A 20,730-nucleotide genomic window follows, 5' to 3' on the forward strand; every position below is an offset into this window, starting at 1 on the left:
TTGCCCCCTTACTAACATTCAGTGGGGGTGTTTTGACTGGCTAGCTCCCAGTACCAAAAGGGGAAGGGTCTATGGGAAACCAGGATCCTGAGACTGATAGTCCCCAGGAACAATGGGGAGAGGCCAATGCTCCAGGTCAGCCTGAATGACAGGGCGGGCAGGCTAATCAGAGAGTCAGGAGGCCAGGGAGGTCCTGTCCTCCATGTGAGCTGGATTTGCCTGGGTCAGACAGAGTGAGGCCGAGCTAAGGAGAAAGCAGGGGCCCAAGCTAAGCTGGGGAGCAGAGCTGGGCCAGATCCAGAGGGACCAGAAAAGCAGTCCAGAGAAAAGCAGACCCTGTCCTGGGAGCAGAGATGCAGCCCCAAAGCTAGAGGCACAGCCCTGAGAGAGCAGACTTGCCCTGGGAGCAGAGCTGCAGCAACCAGAGGCAGAGGGGCCAAAGAAGCAGCCCAGGGAGCTGGAGGCAGAGCAGCAGTGCTGAGACAGAGTGGTGGAGCTGGGGCTGGAGCAGTCCGGAGCTGGGTGCGGTGAGCAGCTGGGGAGACCGAGGGGGACCCTGGGCAGCGGGCCCAGCACAGGGAGACGCCTCAGCCAAGAGGCTCTGCAGACCAGGCTTGGATCGTAACCCCGACAGGGCGGGGGTGACACTGGGAAGAAGGGTCCTACCACTTAGAGCCTGAGAGGGTGTGGCTACCACCAGAGCAAGTGTCCAACCCACAGCATCCCTGCAGCACAGCCAGGGCCTGAGAAGAAGGCCTGGGACTTAAAAGGAACAGACTGTGAACTGCCCTGACATTTCAGAGACACTGTTTGTGATGTTCCCTGCCACAGAGCGGGTTGGTGTGTTTCCTTAACCTTTCCCATTTTTCCTTAGTCTTTTTAAAATTAATTGTTGATTAAATAACTTGCATTTGCTTTAACTTGTATGTAACGGTCAGTGTGTCAGAGAAGTGCCCAGTGCAGACAGAGTACCCTGGAGTGGGGACACCCTAGCCTCTGTCCTAGGTGACCACAGCAGGGTTGGGGGGTTGAGCCCCCCAGGAATCCTGGGCCCAGCCTTGTTGGGGTTACGAGGACTCTGCCAGACAGGAGAGTGGAAGGGGAGTCCTCAAGGGCAGGGAGGCCACTGGGTAAAGGAAGTGGGAGCGAGGACTCGGATCCTTTTGCTAACCCACTTCACCGGGGTAGTGCAGAAGCCAGGAAAGTTCCCCACAATAGTGGGACTATTCCCCCGCTTAAACCTAGATTTAAACCCACTTGTAATTGTTACAATATTCCTAACTTTGGATACAAAAATGATACATGCATGCAAATAGGATAATCCTATTCAGTAAATCATAACCTTTCCAATGATAACTCACAAGACCCATCTTGCATAAAACACATCTTAAGTTATGCCATATTCATATCATAACAATATCTCTATGAAGAATATGGGGCATAGTATCCCAGGAACTAATAGCCTATACAGCTGATTTCCAGTCATGGAAACTTGCTCCGTTCGGGAAGTTCACTCAGACTAGGAGCAATCAGGTTAAATGACCCAGAAGCACGTTCCAAATTAAGCCCTCAGCCCAGATGAAATGTTTGTTATTGGTTAGATCTCATTTTAAGGATTTTTATCAGATGCCCCCTTGCCCTTAAAAGGTGGATTTTATAAAGGGTGTTTGTTTAATGTGACCCTTGCTATTGCAACTTTGTAAAGTAAGTCAATATGTTTTTCAGTGGGACCTTTAATTAAAAGTCACTTATTTTGATAGTTACAAAGGATTCCTGGCTTCTCTCTGCCCATCACCATACTGAGGAATCAGTGGCCCTGCATTTCCCATGCTACAATCATAGCATGACACTGACTTGGGTGATGGGTCCTACAGACGTCAGTGGCATTATTGTCAGAGGAGCCTATACAGAACTCGGGTTTAGAACTTCCTCCCCCAGCCAAGCCATCTTATTACTCTCAGTGGAGTTGCTTGTAGAAGCCATTTTAGTGGAGAGAAGTTAATTCAGACTTCTGCTGAAGTAAAACAGAAAGAACCATTGTTTGAGTGAACATAGCATAGAGGAAAGTGATTCTTCTTTGGGAAAGCATGTGCTTGCATATGATAACCCAATATTTGCCAAGCCTCATGAATGTGACATTGTAAATACAGTATGTCAGTCCAATGGCTTTAATTAAGAAAGAATTTTGAAGAGCGAAAAAGGCATAATTCCTTTCCAGCAATAAAGCTAGTTTTCTGAGGCATTATCTTTCTGCATAGTTTAGGGATTTGGAGTTACTGAATATAATTACAGGCTTGGGAAAACTCTTTTAATAGACTGGGTCCATGTGGTCCCAACCAATCTATCTTTTTAAGCACCTCTGTGCACTCCAGCACCAAAAAATATAGCTCTAGGACCATAGCTATCACTAGTCAGGCTGGAGACTTGCTTTTAAACTGCTTTAAGGATATTGTGCCTGGCTAGCAAACCCTGAAAAATCACTCTGGTGGGGTTTTGTGGTGTTGTCTGCAGAGCTTGAAGGGTCATTTTATTCCTTTCTAATTAGTCATTTCCCAAGCACTTCAAAATATTCAGGATTGCTGCTTTTGTTATTACATTTGAGCAATGCTAGGCCCCAACATAGCACATTTTACTCAGGCCAGTAATTCACAATATCTGGAGTAGGCCTATTGACTTCAATGGAACTATTCAGGTGAATAAAGATTATTTGTGAATAGATGTTTGTGGATTGGCCTGCTACTCAGTAGCACAGAAAAAGCCACAGAATTATTGTCAGCAGCGACTATTTCCCATCCAAGGTGCTGTGGCTGTGGAGATGTAAGAATCCTGACGGTTAATGTGCCCAAGGAAGGTGGAGGCTACAAGGAGTCTGGTTAGACTGGACAGGAAGACTATGCTGACCATGTCACCTCTGTAGGTACAATCCCTACCTGAACTCCCTGGACTGCATGGGGCCAGTCCCCCGCCCATCATCCCTTTGAATGGCACAGCCTGCTTACACCCCTCCCCACCCTTTTGAGATAAGCCAGTTCCACAGACTGGAACCAACTGCTTGGAGGGTAATGGCACTGCCGTTTCCTTGCCCGCTTTCAAGTGGTTTGTGCCCTAGGACAGCTAGGAGGGAGCAGTCCCTAAGCTCTTGTGCTCTTGACCCCCCACCCCTGCACACAAAGGCTGAAGCCAGAAACAACCTGGTCCATTCCATGCCTGATATAAAAGCATGGATCATCACATGATATTGGCATGGAAGTAAATGTGCTATCCCAACTATTTTGCTTTGCAGGTGCTGGATCTTTATTCTTGCTATTGCTTAGCAGAGGTTATGTTTTATTTCCTTCAGCCTGGTTGCGGTTGTCAATACCATCTCAGCAGCTAACACTCTGCTGTCACCTTCTACTATTTCTAAGGAAAACCAAATTAAAGTTGGGAAATGGAAAGTGCTCTTCCTTTCGAGGGAGACACACGTAGAGTCACAGCAAATAAGCAAGTTTAATGAGCAAATTCATCCTGGCCTTGGAACAAGAGTGCAGGGAAACTCTTCTTCCTGTAGGGCAAGAACATGGGGATGGGAGGTGGGAGACAAAGCAAAAGTTAGGGACTGATCCTTACTTACACGAGGCATTTGAGGCAGTGGTTAAGAAAGGTAGGGGAAACAGAGGCACAGAGCGGTTGACTCACCCACGGTTTACACCGTGAGCCAGCGGTAGGACTTGCATCTCCGATCAGTGCTATATCCTCTGTCACCTACAAGGAAAGCCTTTACTCTGTGCTTTGCCGTAGTGTATTGATTTAAATGACTCTCCCCTAGGAGCCCATGTGGTTTATAGTGTTGTGCTGTTTATAAAGTTCTCATTTTCAGACTTCCATTTAATACCTCTGTTATTCTAGCTGTTATAGCTGTTTGTACAGCTATAAAAAGAGTTATCCTCCGGCTGCCTGAATGCTCCAGTAGACTGGGAAGGTGAGGCATCAGCAACAGAGTGCCTTGCTGGGTTGCCAGGGAGTTTATACCTTGCTTACTTGCAGACAGAACAAGTAATTTAAGGTTGCAGGGACCAATGTGCTAAATTCTCTTCACACCTTGTCCAGCTGGGGCATTCAGCTGCACAGTTAAGCTCTGAGGGTATGTCTACCCTGCAGTTAAGACACCTTATAGGGTCCGCAAAAAGAAAAGGAGTACTTGTGGCACCTTAGAGACTAACCAATTTATTTGAGCATGCTCAAATAAATTGGTTAGTCTCTAAGGTGCCACAAGTACTCCTTTTCTTTTTGCGAATACAGACTAACACGGCTGTTACTCTGAAACCTTATAGGGTCCGAGAACCCAGGCTCCAGCCTGAGCTCGCATGTCTGCACTGCAATTAAACAGCCCCGTAGCCCGAGCCCTGTGAGCCCAAGTCATGTGGGTGTCTTAATTGCAGCGTAGACATACCCTTACAGAGGCTGGGAGTCTGTGGTTCAAGTTCAACAAACTCTAACTCCGAAGGGAACACCACAGAGCTGACCTTTTCCTTGTCCCACATTTTTTGCCCAGGGATCTTTGTCTACTTCCCTGCACCACTCAACAAGCCGTGAGCAGCCCTTCTTCCCTTAGACGCCTTTAGGTCACGTAGCCTGAAGCTCTGTTTCTTTCTTCTGTGGCTGATGGCCCCCTTCAGTTATCTCCCACAGGTCTTTTGGAGGCAATAGGGTTTGGGCAGACCATAGGTTGCTACTACCTTAAGTCCTTATAAGGAGAGGGACTGGCCTTGCATTGTCTTCAATGCAGTCAGGATCAGCCTGTAGAGTTCTAAGTCTGACATCTTCCATGACAGTACAACTGGGCAGTTTGTAACATTGTCTGTAACAAACACAGAGTAACATAATCATGTAGGAGCAGAAGCAGGAAATTGTCCCGTCATGTCTGGAACTGCTTGATGATGACTCTGCCATATTGATCCTACACACTTATCATCATCTTACCCATTTCAATGTTGAGTGGCTATTGTTTGTGTTATCACACTGTAAAAACAAGGCTAAGAAAGCCTGTAGTTACCTGTTTACAGTATGTCAGGTATCTGTGTTATACCGTGTAGAACTACGGCTCAGGGGAATGTCAAAAGATTAGGTTTAAATGTCTGCTTTGGATCTTAAATTGCTGGGTGACCAAAGTTATCCATAATTCTCTTACCAAGTAAGAGTAAACTTTCCTGAATTAAATGTGGTATCTTATTCCTGCTGCATTTCAAACATCATAACATTTTGATCCTGACAGATTGAATAAATGCATGACACTGACCACACAGTCAGATCTTTCATGAACTCTTGGCAGCTGTTATTTCAGTTTCCAATTTCATATGAACTATGCTGAATCTGAATGCTTCCCCAAGATTAGATAGTTATTGATGCACAACTAAAATTTACATTTAGACCACACATGCTTTATTTAATAAGTTGAGGAGAAGAGGAAAAGAACAAAAGCTTGGTGTGTTGGCTGAGGTCAAAATTAGCAGCTGGATCATGAATAAGTGTGCAAAAATCAGCATACCTTTTACTGAGTCATATTTATACTATTTACAAATAAAAAGAGGCTCCAAGTTCCAAGATCCTTGACCATGAAATTGCTGGTCTGGTCCTGAGTGAAATTAGGGACCAAGAGTGTCTGATTATACCTACTCAGAACATTGTGTTTGGGAATGGATATTGGAGCCAGATCTGAATTTGATGGCTGGTTTGTCCAATTTGACCTAAATCTCTGGATTCAAACACTCCTGATCTTAAAGGTGCTTGAAATCTGAGTCCGGATTTTGCATCTTGATTCTCTCTCTACTGACAGCCATATGTCAGGGATACCAAAGTATTTTTGGGCCTGTTCCCAAGAGTGTCCAGTATAGAGAACAGAACGTAGTGAAGAGCCGGTTATGACATTCTACCACAGCCCAAACATGTGTCTCATGGAATGATTGACAATTTGCCATCTATGTCTTTTGAAATGTTTTTAAATACCTCATTAATCTGCACACATCGTCATTTACATACATAAAAATGGTAGTCTCACCTTATTTCTCACCAAAGACTTAGCAGCAATTCACAGTAGTGATGTCTAAAATTTAATTATTTTTGGAAAATATGCTACAATTCTTTACGAACAGATGAAGTATTACACACAGGCAATAAAACTAAGCTATTGCCAAAAGAGAGGAACAAAATAAACTTTTTCTATTGCAAGTCTTCACTTACTCTAATTCACTATATTTAGTAATGGGTCTCCCAGTCATGAGTGTGAATTAGCCAGGTTCTGCTTTATTTAAATATTTATTCAGATGAAGATTGATTAGGAATGGCTGATGCAAACTGGGATGGTAATAGCTCTACTAGAAGTATATACAGTCTCTGTAGTTGCCAGACATGTTTCTCTGTTAGTATGGTTTTGTAGACTGCTCAGATGGCCCTTTCTCTAGGAAGTCACTTTGATTATCTTCTCAGAGGCACTTCATACCCAAGCTGTAGGCCCCAATTAAACAAAGAACTTAAATGTATGGTTAATCAGGGCCCTGGTTCACCAATAAAGGACAATGATAGGTTTTGAGGTCCTCTGAATAAAACTTAGTGAAATTTTTTTGTTGTTTTTTGCAGACAATCTTTCCTCTGTGCCAGGACTAAAACACTGGTAGTGTGTTCCCTATGTATGAGCTCAGCTCATCGCACTTAAGTGCCAGAAGAAAATGGCATTCCTGAACTGCAGGTGAAAATGCTCAGAGGCACTTTTGGCTGCCAGGAGAACTCTCTGCCTTGATCAAGGGTGCATGGGAAATCCACAGATTATTTTCTGATGATGTCAAAGATTGTGTGCAGCCCTCAGGCATGCCCTATGCAGGCAACCCTGTATCAGACAATTGCAGCAGAGACAATCCAAAACACTCAGTATACTCACAATGACATTGCTAAACACACCAGTCACCAACTCATGAACAAACGCAAAAACCAAAAGGGGTATCTTTGATACTGGCAGACCAGGTGACAGCTCATGCCAAGGCCCCAAGCCTCACTGAACACTTACAAATGCACAGCTGGAAGCCAGTCTTGCTTACCTGTGTGTTAGCATGATCAAAATAGATATTATCCACTTAACATCTAAGAATGTGTTTACTGTTTAGACTTTTTAAAAATGCTTGTAGGATGCTGTATGTATTGATCTCACTTGTAACCTTTATCACCCATGGTGTAAGTTATATTGAGCGTTTGCATTGTAAAACACTAATTGTGTAACTCACCAAACAGAAAAAGTCATATTAATTAAGATAAAGGTCTTGCCCTGCATACAAGTTGGCCCATTGGTGGCAAAAAAGGTACTGTGTATTATCAAAGGAGAAACCTATGCGTGGACTTATGCCATCAGTTTGGACTCTGTTTCTCCTTGTGAGATACTTTTAGTTCCTCCACTCTAATCTCTTTTATGCTGTCTGTATTCTGAGGGTGTGTCTACATTGCAATTAGACTCCTGCGTCTGGCCCATGCCAGCTGACTAGAGCTCAAAGGTATTGGACTGCAGGGGCTTGTAAATTGCGATGTAGATGTTCTGGCTTGGGCTGCAGCCTGAGCTCTGGGACCCTCCCACCTTACAAGGTCCTACAGCCTGGGCTCCGATCCTACAGCCTGGGCTCCAGTCCAAGCCCAGATGCTTACACTGAGCCCAAGTCATCTGGCATGGGCCAGCGGCAGATTTTTAACTGCAGTGTAGACATACCCTCAGGGGCAAAGATTCCTAAACATGAGCAAAGAGATCTATCTCCATGCTGCTTGGCATGGGTTATCCTTGAAGACATTTTGAATTAACAGTTTACTACACTGCTGTCACCTTTTGAATTACAGACTCATTTGTGTATGTATGCTTGCTTTAACCTGTAAATAACATTTCTTTTTCCTAGTTCATAAACCTTTAGATAGTTTATTACAGGACTGGCTACAAACATTGTCTCTGGTATGAGATTTTAAAGTACAAATTGACCTCAGGTAAGCGACAGATACATTTTGCAACCTGAACATTTTGTGATCTTTGGTGTAAGTGACTATTTATCGCTAAGTCCAGCTTGCCTGGGTAGCAAGACAGAATGGAGTGCCCAAGGGAGTGTCTGTGATGCCATTGTAGAACTGTCACAGTGATCTAGGAGTTCACATTTGTTATTGGGTTGGTAAAATCTAACTATAGAACACACCGCCAGTGTGGGGTGTCTGTCCTGTTTTTTGACAGTCTGCCCGGAGTTTGGCACTCCCAGTTGTGAACCATGCCAGACAGCATGACAATATCTCTCCTTAGTCACAACCAAGTGACCTCCCTCCGTGGGAGACGTTCACTGATGTTTGGGAACTTCTCGGATCCGGTGGAGCTGGGCTCTGTAGAATAGCCTATTGACAAATACCAACATTGTTCATTTCTGTTCTGCGAAAGACAGACGTTGTGTGGAGCATAACAATGGCTAAGTGCACCTATTGGATACGATTTAGGCACTGGACCCTTTGGGATCTGACCCAGCCCAGGGGAAACATTTCTTCAGTGTAGATGGGGCATACCCACTTCACCATCTCTGCAGACAGTCAGCTGCATAATACCAGCTGCTGGTTGTACCAACTCCCATCTCTGCATACAGACCGCTCAGTGTCACAGTTAAGGACTCTTATTCTCCCTACTCTTTTTGGGGTGATTTGTGCCTCAGGGGTGTACAGAGGAAGCAGTTCCCACACTCCTCCAGATTTGTCTATGGGCGATGGAAATGGAGCACAAAGTGGGTCAGAAGGCTCTTTGCACTCCTCCCTAATCCTTATGCACCCGTGTAAAAGCTAGGGATAATCTGGCCGAGCAGATCAGGGAGCTATGGGATAGCTAAAGTCAGGACACATTGCAGTGTCTTTAGAATCCAAGATGTGGAAATCATATTTTGAGTGTAGGTAGAGTCCTTTCCCCCTTTCTCTAAATATTGAGAGCCTTGGTGGATTTCCATGACAGGCTGGAATTTGTGCTATGGGGTGTGGTTAACCAGTTTTACAAACACCTTTGTGACTAATTCTTAATGTCAATGGGTCTGCTTACTTGAGTAGGGAATGTTCATGTGTGTGAGGGTTGCAGAAATGGATCCACAACATTTACATCTTCAAAGTCCTTTACAAATACTACCTAGTTCCCAAAACACCCCTATATCCTTAGTATGCCTTACCCCATTTTGGGAAATTGGGAAGCTGAACCCAGGAGAGGAAATTGTCAGCACTGGGATTAGAATTCAAGGGTTCCTGTTTTCAAGTGCTTTGGTATACATCACCAGACTGTGTGTCTCTTTAAAAAAAATGTTTAAATTAGATTGAGATGAAAAGAGTAAATCACACAATTATTCCTAAAGACTGCCTTTTTTTTAATTTTAAAATTCTGCATCTGAAAACACAGTATGACAGAAAGCATTTATATACAACCGCAGTGTTTTTGGTATAATACAGTATTTAATACATCCATTTCTTTTTCTGCAAAAAAATTTGCTTTGTCAGACAAAAAACCAAACTCCCATAGACAAAGAATACCGCTAAGGCACATTGTTTTTCTGCTAAATGAAAGACAAAAGGGTGCAAAAATGGGTAGTGCAATAATTGCTGAAAATCACATTCTACTACAAGAAAAGCATTCTGACTTCTGAACTTTGATTACCGGTCAATTTAAGACATTTTAATATCTCATAAAATACTCCTTTAAATAAATAGCAAAATATCTACATCTTTCAGTGTGTGCCATTTGAATTTCCAATTTTTTTTAAACTTTACTGTATATACATGGTTTTTTCTTAATCAATAGATTACAAAATATTTCTGTACAGTTTTATGCATATTATGATATATAACAAAATAGTTATTTCTGAAAACTATATCACTACCAGTCTCTGAGGGAACATTAATAACTTATTATGGAGTACATTAACCAATACAAAAAATCCAAATCAATGGAACAAAAATGAAGAGACAAAGTTAGAAAGATAATTTCATTAGCTCAAATTAATGTGTGTGTGTCATACACTATATTTTCTGTATAAACCCTTTTCTGGGGTCTTTGGGTTGTACCACTATCAGAAGAAAAAAAAGATGATTCTCAACCTGCAGCCAATGGGCCACTTGCAGCCCAATCAGCATCCAGCTGCTGTCCATGTGACATCCTCAGGGCCATACAGGTAGTATTGGATGCAGCCCCCAATGGTAAATAGGTTGAGAACCACATTCTGAGTCCTTAAAAGCACTGCCAGCCTGCTGGGAATACTGGGACTATTGAAACTCTACTGTTCTCAGTGCCAATGAAGCAAAGAGTTAAAAAGAAAAGTGTCTGAACCTGATCCAAAGATCAGACTGGGCCATACTTTTAATAGTAGTTAGGCATCTAAAGATGTGAATTGGTGCATATGAGAATGTTAAAAGCCATGGGAGTTAGTCACCTATCTACATCTTTAGAGCCTAAATACCTTTAAAAATCTAGCCCTAAATGTCAGAAGTTCTTCTGATTTTTAATCTTCATTGAATTACATAAAAGTCACCAGGACAGATTCTTTCTCAGTTACACTATTGTAAATCAGAGAGGAACTCCAATGAAGTCACACTGGAGCGAGTGGAGTTACTCCAGGATCATGCTGGTGTAACTGAGACCAAATCTGTACCGCTATACAGAAAGTCATGATGTTAGCATTTTGTAGGTAATTAGTCCACCCAGTTTAGCTATAATATGTGCAGAAGAGAATTCTCATAATTTGCTAAGGATTATAGGTGCATTCAAGCCTTCCTTTTGCCCAAAGGGAAGGTCATTTTTTTTCTTGAAGACTGTATTGTAAGCAATTCCAATTGTATTTGTGAAGTGTCTGCTGATAGCTACACAGTTCTGAGTTGCAACAGAAATCTCAAGGTGCCTTTTATTAATTAGGTTGACAACAGACCGAGAGAAAGAGACAACATCTAACTTTCCACTACAGGTTAAGGCCACAGTTAAAAAAAAGAAAGAAAGTAAGGCTTTTTTAATCGGGCAATTCACAGAAAGTCACAATGTGAACATACACTTAGAAATTCAAAATGATACGATCTGCTCCAGGAAATCTAAACCAAGATACAATTTCTGACCTTTAGGCTTGGGCCTTTTTTGTAGGTAAACTTGAAAAATGAAAAAAATTGCAGTCGACTTTCTCCTCCAGAATATTCCCAGCAAACTGAAGTTGCCCTTCTTACAAGAGGAACGACTGTCTTCTCAGTCAAGGGTGTTAATTACAACAGAACCAAAGACAAGTAAGTCATTACAATGTACAAATGCAGCGCAATGATCCGTGCAGAAAATTGTTACTCTGTTATCAGAGGCACCTGTACAATATCTTGCTGTTTATTTGGCAAGGTTACAAGTAATACTTCCAAGTTGTAACAAAATAGCGAGAGAATTTGCATAGATTGTACATTCAGCTCAAGGAGATTTCTGGTACCTTTTTTGTTGTTGTTGTCAGGTAAACTTGTTTGCAGACATAGTGAGGTAGCAGCTGTGATAGCACCCATGGGCAAAAGAAGGTAACCAAGGTTGAAGCAAACAGCAAAGAGTGATCTATACACTATTGTTGGTATACGAGAACCAAATAAACAGGGCATCTGCAGTATTACCGCATCACAATTCATCACAGAAAACACCACATGTAACTGAAAATAGCCTAAATGCTACCGTGGCCCTCGTGTCAGCTAACGTGAAAATCTCGTTGTTTCAGTTAAAAATATTTTGGGCTTGATACTCCTCTCATTCACACCAGTTGTGAATCAAGAGTCACTCCGGTGAAGTCAATGGAGTTAAACCAGTGGTAAGTGGTGTGCGAGGAGAATCAGGACCATTGTGTTGTACTCCTACAACGTGGAATTGTGCAATTAACCATTCAAATCTCCCTTTGTACTCTGCACCTTCTAACAGACTGCTATTCAATATAATTATTATTTCCACCACTCAACAGTAATGAGATGTTTGTGAATGCTCAAGCTACACAATGAAAGAGACTATTTAACACAAGATTTCCATACCCGAGGCCCGATCAACCCCTCCCATGCAAAACCTGCAGGAGAGGGCTGGAGGGCAGGAATATCCCAGGAGGATCCCTTTGCAGAATTTTCCCCACATTGTCCTCTCTGCCCAGTGAAAGGAGAGAGAGATCCCTCTCACACAAACCACACTGATCCCCTGGGATCCACATGGAAACCATGTACTCCTGTCACTGCTGCATTGTAGTGTGGCCCCACTGTGGTTAGGGGTATCTGTGGCTGTTCTGGTGACCTCTTTAGCAAGGGAGACCCATTGTGGAGGAAGCTCTTCCAGAAAGGTAACAGAGCGAGAGGCTGTGCTCTCAGGTAATTCCTGCAGAGCCAGCCGGGGAACAGTGCAAATCCCCTGACCCTATTGTTTCCTAATACTGGGTCACCTATTGCCTAACCCTAGCCCCCACCCCGCATGGATTCCAACCCCCAGAGAGCACTCTTTTCAGGATCCTGAGAACAGGGGACAATGCTGTGAAATCTACTTTACTTCTGATGCTTGAAGTGTTCATATGAGGTAATATCCTAAGCACCCTATGTTTGGGGCCTAGGATCATTCTTTAGTATAGATGAAATAAAATAATGCATTAAAATGTTACTTCCCATTAGCAAACTGGAGTAAGGAACCTTAGGAGATGCTGCTAACCACCACCTGATGTGTGTATTTTTCTGTTAAAATAAACTAAGTTATTACTAAAAAAAGAAAAGGAGTACTTGCGGCACCTTAGAGACTAACAAATTTATTTGAGTATAAGCTTTCGTGAGCTAATAAATTTGTTAGTCTCTAAGGTGCCACAAGTACTCCTTTTCTTTTTGCGGATACAGACTAACACGGCTACTACTCTGAAATAAGTTATTACTGGATACGTTTCATATCACCACCTCTGAGAATGGGGGAAAGATAGTCCCTGATGATTACCAGCACCTTCAGAGCATCCTTCTATATATCTTTGCACTGAGCAAACTGATTTGCTTTCAAAAGCAAACTTTTCTCATTTATATCTGGGGTTTCAATGCAGTCTGGGGGAGTTGGTCCACACGGGATGGGTGCATAACTCCCTTAGGAGTTATGAAAATTCCAGTCTATATGATCAGAAATAACATACGAACATGTATGGATGCGTGAATTACTCTCTGATCTACAGCCAGCATTTGTTTAATAATAAATCTAAAAGCACTGAAAACGACCGAGCCTGTGGCAGGGCAGTTCCACCCTGTGACCGCAAGTGGATGTGTTCTCCTTTTGATCTACATTACAGCCACAAAAGCTGTTCTGTGGCTTCATGGTATAGTGGCCTGCTTTCATTCTGAGGGGAGCATTCTCCCCTCTCGCCTTTGCGGGTTGAGGGGACGAATAGGGGTCTTAGAACTCAAACAATTTAAACTCATAAAGGGTTTTGTTTTGAAACAGTCAAGCTGTAAGTCTTAGATAAAAAAAGGGGGACGGTCCAGAAAGACGTCTGTTCCAGTTTTTAAAAACTGCCACTCTGATGCAGCTCCATGATGTAACAATCAAAAGGTTAACGGCAGAAATATCGTTGTTTTCATGACTTCTCCTGACAATACAGATATACAGCATAGTATAACCTACTTGTACAAGATGGTAAAATGCTACTTTATGATTCGCAGGAATGCAAATTCAGCCTTCGTATAAGGAAGTTCAACTCAGCTGAAGATAAAGGATTTAGCCCAAGGCTGAGTCTGGCCAGTTGGTTTAAGCTTTGGAGTTCTGGGAAAGACAGAAGGCATTCTCATGGCTACTTCCAAGCAGAGAGTAAGAGGCAATCTGTGGAAGCGAGGGAGCACGGCATTATAGCTATGGGCAAGTTGACAGTTCTGTTTCAAACTAAGAGCGTGTCTACAGAGCAGCTGGGAGCTTGCTTCCCAGAGTGGGTGTGCTGGAGCTAGTGCACTAAAAATAGCACAGTAGCCAAGGTGGCCGAGTACAAACCTGCCCAACCCCCTGGGTATGGACATGAGCTGCTACAGCCACGCTGCAGAGCTAGTGTGTGTCTGTCTACCTGTGCTGGGAAGCCCGTTCCCAGCTGCGGGACCTGATTCAACCTTGTGTAAGGGCTGTAGCTGCCATTGAAATCGATGGAGAGTTGCCCCATAGAGTCCAAACAAAATAAAAAGCTGGGTTTTGTTTTTAATCAGAAAAGTCAAAACCAAGATCCCATAATCCCAGTGCTCCTGAGCCTTAGAGTGAAATAGATAAGAACGAGTTTAGCTTCCCCTTTGTTGCAATATAGAAATACTTTCTAAGGTTGGTGCTTCCTTTACCCTGCATTATCTCCTTTCGAAGGCTTTGGATTTTCTCAGTTCTTTGTTTGAATCACTGACTCTAGCGCCCTCTTCCCTATACTAGTGAATAAAAGGGATTGTGATGTTACTGGTACCATTAGATTTGTGAAAGATGGCCGGAGGCTGAATACCCATTAGCTGATCCTTTGGAAGGTGCTGTAGGATCATCATTAAAGCAACGGTATGTGCAAGATTTTTTGCATTGAAGCCAGTATCTAGGAAAGTTAATCTGTTACACCCTACTGTATACACCTAGCTCTCTACACTTAGCAATAGAGATATAGCTTATAGCAGTACTTGCCAATGAGAAAATTGTTAGTATACTCTGTCCCTTCAGCCCTCCATATAGAACAAAAATGAGGACATGATTTTAATACTAAAAATGTCACACATCAGAAACCTAATATATAAATATTATTACTCCACATCCAGTCAAACTTTATAAATAAAAAAACTGGTCCACATCTAGAAAATAAACTCATTTGAACTAATTTCTGTTCGCCTCAAGGTATAATATCACCACAGAAGCAGGTCTGCATATCACTAGGATTCACTTTGGATTTAATTAATAAAAAAAGGTATGCAGACAGATGTTCTGCATTTTGCCACATATCTTTCTGGCCTGAATCAGGCTGGTTGATTGTCCAGTGCCACATGTCTATCTAGCGGCAGGGGCCTGGTGTTTAAATGAGCACATCACTCCACACAGTGCATATGGAAATACACGCTTCTCCCATGGAAGGCATATGGTCACAGCTGGCTTTCAAATGGAATCTTAGAAAATATCACTAGCCAGCATGCTCTGAAAATACTATTAGAACTTTCAAATGAACACATGTATAATTTGTTTGTTTCATATAAACTGTGGCTCCCTGCTTCGAATTCTCCTTTTTACCAAATGTAAGATCTGTGAAAGTTATTCTCTTCTAACAAGATATAATGTTCATCATAGGTATCAAGTGCCCGGTATTTTAGAACTAGAAAAGACACTGAGCAGAATCTAGACCTTAGCAGCACTGCCTTAGTAATAATTTTGGGGCAGGCTCTGTTCGCAAATAGAAACAGTCTTGCTTGCCATGATTTTTCACTTCATAATTTATAGAACTTTATGACACACTGTCCATTATATTTTGTATTCTTCTGTATTCTGCAGAATAGCAGCTATGGTAGAACATGATCATTTCGGTTGAAAACTTGACACTCACCTCAAATAATGCTGTGAACTGAGAAGCTCTCGAAGAGTCTCATTCTCTGCTGCTTTTAAACACATTCAGACTTTATTCATAGCCCAGTGTCATACTTTCACTTATGCTGGGCTTGAGTCTAAAGACTGTACTCAGAATCATCCATCCACAGAAGTTTGCCTAAGAAGGACTGCAGGATTTGACCCTTTATTTTTACTTCTAGTATTTTAATAGCAGCACGGGCATTGCCGGCTTGCTACAGTACTTATAGACTCTTTTTGTTATTTAGAAAATAAAATACTATAAAATATTTCTTTTGAGATGTTTACAACATAGCATAAAATTTATGTGTCACCAACAATTTGGGATTTTTAAAAATTGTGAAATAAGAACTAAAACAAAGTCCTTTGAGTCTCTTATATTTTAAATGATACAAGTGGTGGCTACTGTTCTATCCATAAAAGAGAGACTGGATTGTTTCCAACTTCTGTTTGAGAAATTTAATAATGAGAACTTCCCAACAAAGCATTAAAAAAACACTCCTCAATAATAAAAAAGGTATCAAATTTAAAAACCTGGTTATCTGTGTGTGCGTGCGCGCGCAAGAGTCCAGATCTCATGAATTCATCAGCAGATTTAACTGGAATGATCTAAAGACTAGGAGAGTGGATGAATCTTATTATTTATACCCTAATCCATGACTGAATGTGATAATCTCCACTTGATCTGCAGGGCTTTTACTTTAGCCATTGCAATTCCCATTGGGTCAATGTGGCTAAAACCCTAAATTCATAGTGAAGATTAGTGGTCCCCTGGAGATTTAACATTTCTGATGGAATGTTAGATAAAAACTATTATTTTTTAAAAAGCACTGAAAGAGAAGTGTTTCTATTATATAAACCTGTTGGCAATGTTGGTCTGAACACACTCACCACTAGAGCCAGCTGAAAAACAGGAACATTGTTTAGACAGAAACTTTCCAACCAGCTCTAATAACTACAAGCTTTTCTAGAACTACACCTCCCAGACTGTCAAAATCAAGAAGGTAGAAAGAAATGGAGGTCTGAGGAGGAAAAGGCCTTTTCTTAATAAAGGCAGCTTTAGTTAGTAAGATAAAATCTTCAAGCTGCAAAAGCAGCACCTACTAATTAGTCATTGACTAAAAACATAAAAAATAAATATCTAAACTGTTCCTCCTATGCATCCACCTTTGTTCCAGATAAACATTTAAATGTTCTGCCTTAATGCCAGCACAGCTGACATTGCAATTTCAAGTCCAAAGCAAACTGCAGGAGCTTTAAACTAAATGGAGAAAAATATAACAAGCCATTGGGATCTCTGTTTTATGGTCATTTTGCAACCATTATTTAAAAGAGAATTCAACCTTTTTTGTGATATGTGGTTATGAAAAGATTTAAGGGTCTATTTCCTTCCTGATGCGTGAGCTTAACTCTCATTAGCGGTAATGAAAGTTATACATGCCACAGAAGGGAAAACAGACACCTTACTTTATTAAATTAACAGGGCATTTTATAATTAATCTCATCAAGGTTCCTTGAAGTTTCTGGGTACATTGTACTCAAGGGCCCACAAAATAAAAGTGCACATTACATGCAAAATGCTTCAGCTGGAGATGAATTTGCATATAAGAAAAATATTTTAAAAAGTCCTCAATTTAAAATTGGATTTTTTTCAGTGTTGAAAGCTCAGGTTCAAATGATGTATCACATCTGTATTTAAACAGGATGCAGCCTGCCCAAGAGTCAAAAGGGTCAATATAAGCAAGATTAGAGCTTGTTGACAAAAATAAATAAAATAAAATAAAAGCACTCTGAAGAAGGGCATTTGCTCTCCTTCATTCAATTCATGGCTTCAGTCAGGAATCTCCATTACACTCAAGGTGCCACTCTCCACAACCTTCCAGATGTACCATGCAATCTCAAAACTATCCTTCTTCATGAATACTGGCAGGTCTGGGACCAACAGAGGCAATTAGTGTTAGACTAGTTAGCCGCTACTTAAAATAGTGCAGAATCAGCTCACTGCATAATTAGGTCCCAATGTTTCACCCACTGAAATCAATGGAAAAGGTTCCAAACCTAAATCATTAAGGGCCAGATTCTGCCACTTTGACTAACTCAGAGTAGAATCTTACACTGTGAGTTGGCCCATTGAACCCAATCAGGCTACTCATGGAAAAGGGTATGCTGCCGTGTGAGCAGGAGTATCACAGCCTGGGTCTGAGCATCCACACATATAAGCTGCATGCACAAACCTGCTGATATATGTGGAATTTGCACACCTGCTTATATGCAGAGGGTGTTCTGTGTGGATTTTTTTTAAAATGCAGATTTCAATGGGGACAAGAATCTGGACTTTGGGTAATAAGAATACTTGTTTTTAATACTGCAAGTGGTGCCCAGACCTTGTGGTGACTGATGACTATTCATAATAGGAATAAAAAATATCATTTTATAACACTCATTTTGTTCAGAGATCATCAAATAGATGAGAATGTCTGACTTCTAAAAAGAGAGAGGAAGCCTAATTCACCACTCTGTTAGCCTGGTTTCTATGCCAGTGTGATGCACGCTGGTCTGAAACTGGAGTTAACACAATGATGAATCAAGCCTAGAAATTCTTAACATTATAAAAATAATCAGGGTGGGTCCCAATTTTTTTACATCTTGTAAAACATTTTAACCATATTTTATAGATCATTCTTCCCGGTAAAGATATATTGGAGTTTCTGGTTATTTATGGTAGCAAAATAATTAAAATGTAAATATTCAAAATATGCATAGGTGTTTTTGACAGAAGATATTTTTAGCAACTGCTTCTTTTTTACCCTCTGAACATACCAGATGTGCTATGTTACCATTTCATAATCGGAGCAAGAAAATGTTGGCGCCTTTTAGATATGAAGTGAATGAAGAAGGGTTGTGACTCTATAGAAGATACAGAGGAGATGCACAGTGCTGCTGAAGCTTAGACTGATGAATCTGAAGGAGAAACAATGCCAAAGATTTTGCCAGATTTTTAAAAATAGACAACAAAAAGTTTCATCAAGGTTTTGGAATCTGTAGTCAGGTTCATATATAAGCAAGGTTAAATTCTCTTTTAAAACCTGTGCCAAAGAAGGGTATACCAGATGCTACCTCAAACGCCCATCAGGTTTAATGGGACCCAGCTCTGACTTAGGGTCTGGGCTCAGGGAGCTCCAGGCTGTTTGACTGCAAGCCTGCATGACTGGACAGGAAGTTGGACCTGTGCTACAGACATCCACCGCTGACCATATGCTGCTGACCAAGGTGTCCACCCAGTTCTCCAGCTTGGTACCTATGAGCGCTGCATTCTTTTTTGCCTGGTCCACTTGAGCTGCCTTGATAGGGATATTTAAAACTGGATTCAAGCCTTGAAAGCTCTGCTCCATGTATGCGTTCTTAGGAGGCCCACTGTGCAACCTCACAGATTCTTCTGAAAATACAAAAAATAGAGCCCTGTAACAAATACAGCATTTGGGATGTAACTCTAGGACCTAAACAAAATGCAAAGGTTACCGGTGCATCAAACTTCATTTCCATAGTGTTGACCAGTGTTGAGATTGTCCTGTGTAACCAGGATGTGTGGTCTGTTGGGCCAGGCTTTTAGATCTCACATGCTCTAGGTTTTCCCATACTCAAACAAAATCCCAAATCATGAGACGGCTACATTATCAAAATGAGGAGATTGGTTTGAAAGTATTACTATTATCATTAATTCTTTGTATTACCATAGCACTGAGGAGCCCTAGTCATGAGCCAAGACCTTATTAAACTTAGGTGCTGTACAAACATGGAACAATCCAGTTCCCAAAGAGCTTGCCCCGATTACAGGAGAATCGGATAAAATGGGTGAAGTTCAGAACTGGAATTTAAACAATGCTCAGTTCTGCTCTAAGCCTAAACTCCACACTTTCCAACTGGGTTCTGTCCCAACAGCAAACATAGATGGGCTGACTGACTTAACCCTCAGATGGTGAAATGAGGACAGAGAAATGAAAGGGAGACCTAAAAAACCACTGTGATCATCACATCAAAGCTAGAGGAACAAGGAACTGTATTTCAAAGGAGAAAACAGTTAAATAATATTTGGTACAAAAAAGGCTGCCAAACTTTTTCAGACTTAAAGTGTTATCTTAAAGTGTTTGGTTTGGGGAAATGGCTGAGACTTGGGGCTGTTTTTTCTGAACAGATTCACTCCTCCCTATCTTTGAAAGACTGCGGATATGTCACCATACATTTATTAGCTTGACCTACCTCCAAAAACTGGGTGGTATCATTCCCAGAACTTGAAAAGATGTTTGTGTTGGACAGTGTAGATGGGGTTGATGTAATGAATGACCCCAATGTGGTTCCTGGAAGCACTTCAGGTTGAACCATTTTTATTGGAAACATATTTTTAATAGCAAATCACATTTCAAGCTCTTGTGTGAGTAATGCCTAATAATACCCTTTAGTGCACTGTGGTTTTTTTCCTTGCTGCAATTCTTCTAACTCACTAAAATGTGGCACATTGCCCAAAATCTTAATATTCAGTCATATCTATGAAATTACAAAAAGAAACAAAACAGAAACAAAAAGAATAATAAACCTACTAAAGGCAAATACTAAGGCTATGTCTACACTTAAAATGGTACAGTGACACAGCTGCTGCTTCAGTGTCGACACACACTACTGTGATGGGCTGGGTTCTCCTGTCACTGTAGTTAATCCACCTCCCCAAGAGGCAACAGCAAGGCCTGGCCCGGTCCACACCAGGAGTTAGGTCAGCACAGCAACATCTCTCGCGTGTGGATTTTTCACACCCCTGAACAACACATATGCCTCATTGACTTCAGTGGGACTATTTGTAGAGTAAGGTACCTGCAGGGCTGGCTCTAGGCACCAGCAAAACAAGCAGGTGCTTGGGGTGGCACATTTCTAGGGGTGGCATTCCGGCGCCAGCCATGCCGCCCCTAGAAATGTGCCCCCGCCGCCTCAGCTCGCCTCTGCCTGCTTCCCTGAGTGTGCGGCCGCCGCTCCGCTTCTCCCCCCTCCCTCCCAGGCTTGTTTCGCGCGGCGAGAGAGGGAGGGAGGAGAAGCCAAGCGGCGACGCGCTCGAGGGAGGCGGCAGTGGTGGAGCAGAGGTGAGCTGGGGTGGGGAACGCTTC

General features: G+C 42.0%; 1 protein-coding gene across 2 annotated transcripts in view; it reads right to left on the bottom strand.

Moving 5' to 3' along the window:
- Positions 1–18,353: 18,353 nt before the first annotated feature.
- The window catches only part of XYLT1 (xylosyltransferase 1), a 311,032-nt gene continuing 308,655 nt past the window's right edge, over positions 18,354–20,730 (bottom strand). For both annotated transcript variants that reach the window (XM_077828347.1, XM_077828348.1), the window contains one exon: positions 18,354–19,016. In XM_077828347.1, coding sequence (XP_077684473.1) covers positions 18,694–19,016 — 323 coding nt within the window. In that variant the 3' untranslated portion in view covers positions 18,354–18,693. The remainder of the gene's footprint in view (positions 19,017–20,730) is intronic.

The sequence above is a fragment of the Eretmochelys imbricata genome, chromosome 10 (genome assembly GCF_965152235.1).
Source record: "Eretmochelys imbricata isolate rEreImb1 chromosome 10, rEreImb1.hap1, whole genome shotgun sequence".
NCBI classification, from domain to species: Eukaryota; Metazoa; Chordata; order Testudines; family Cheloniidae; genus Eretmochelys; species Eretmochelys imbricata.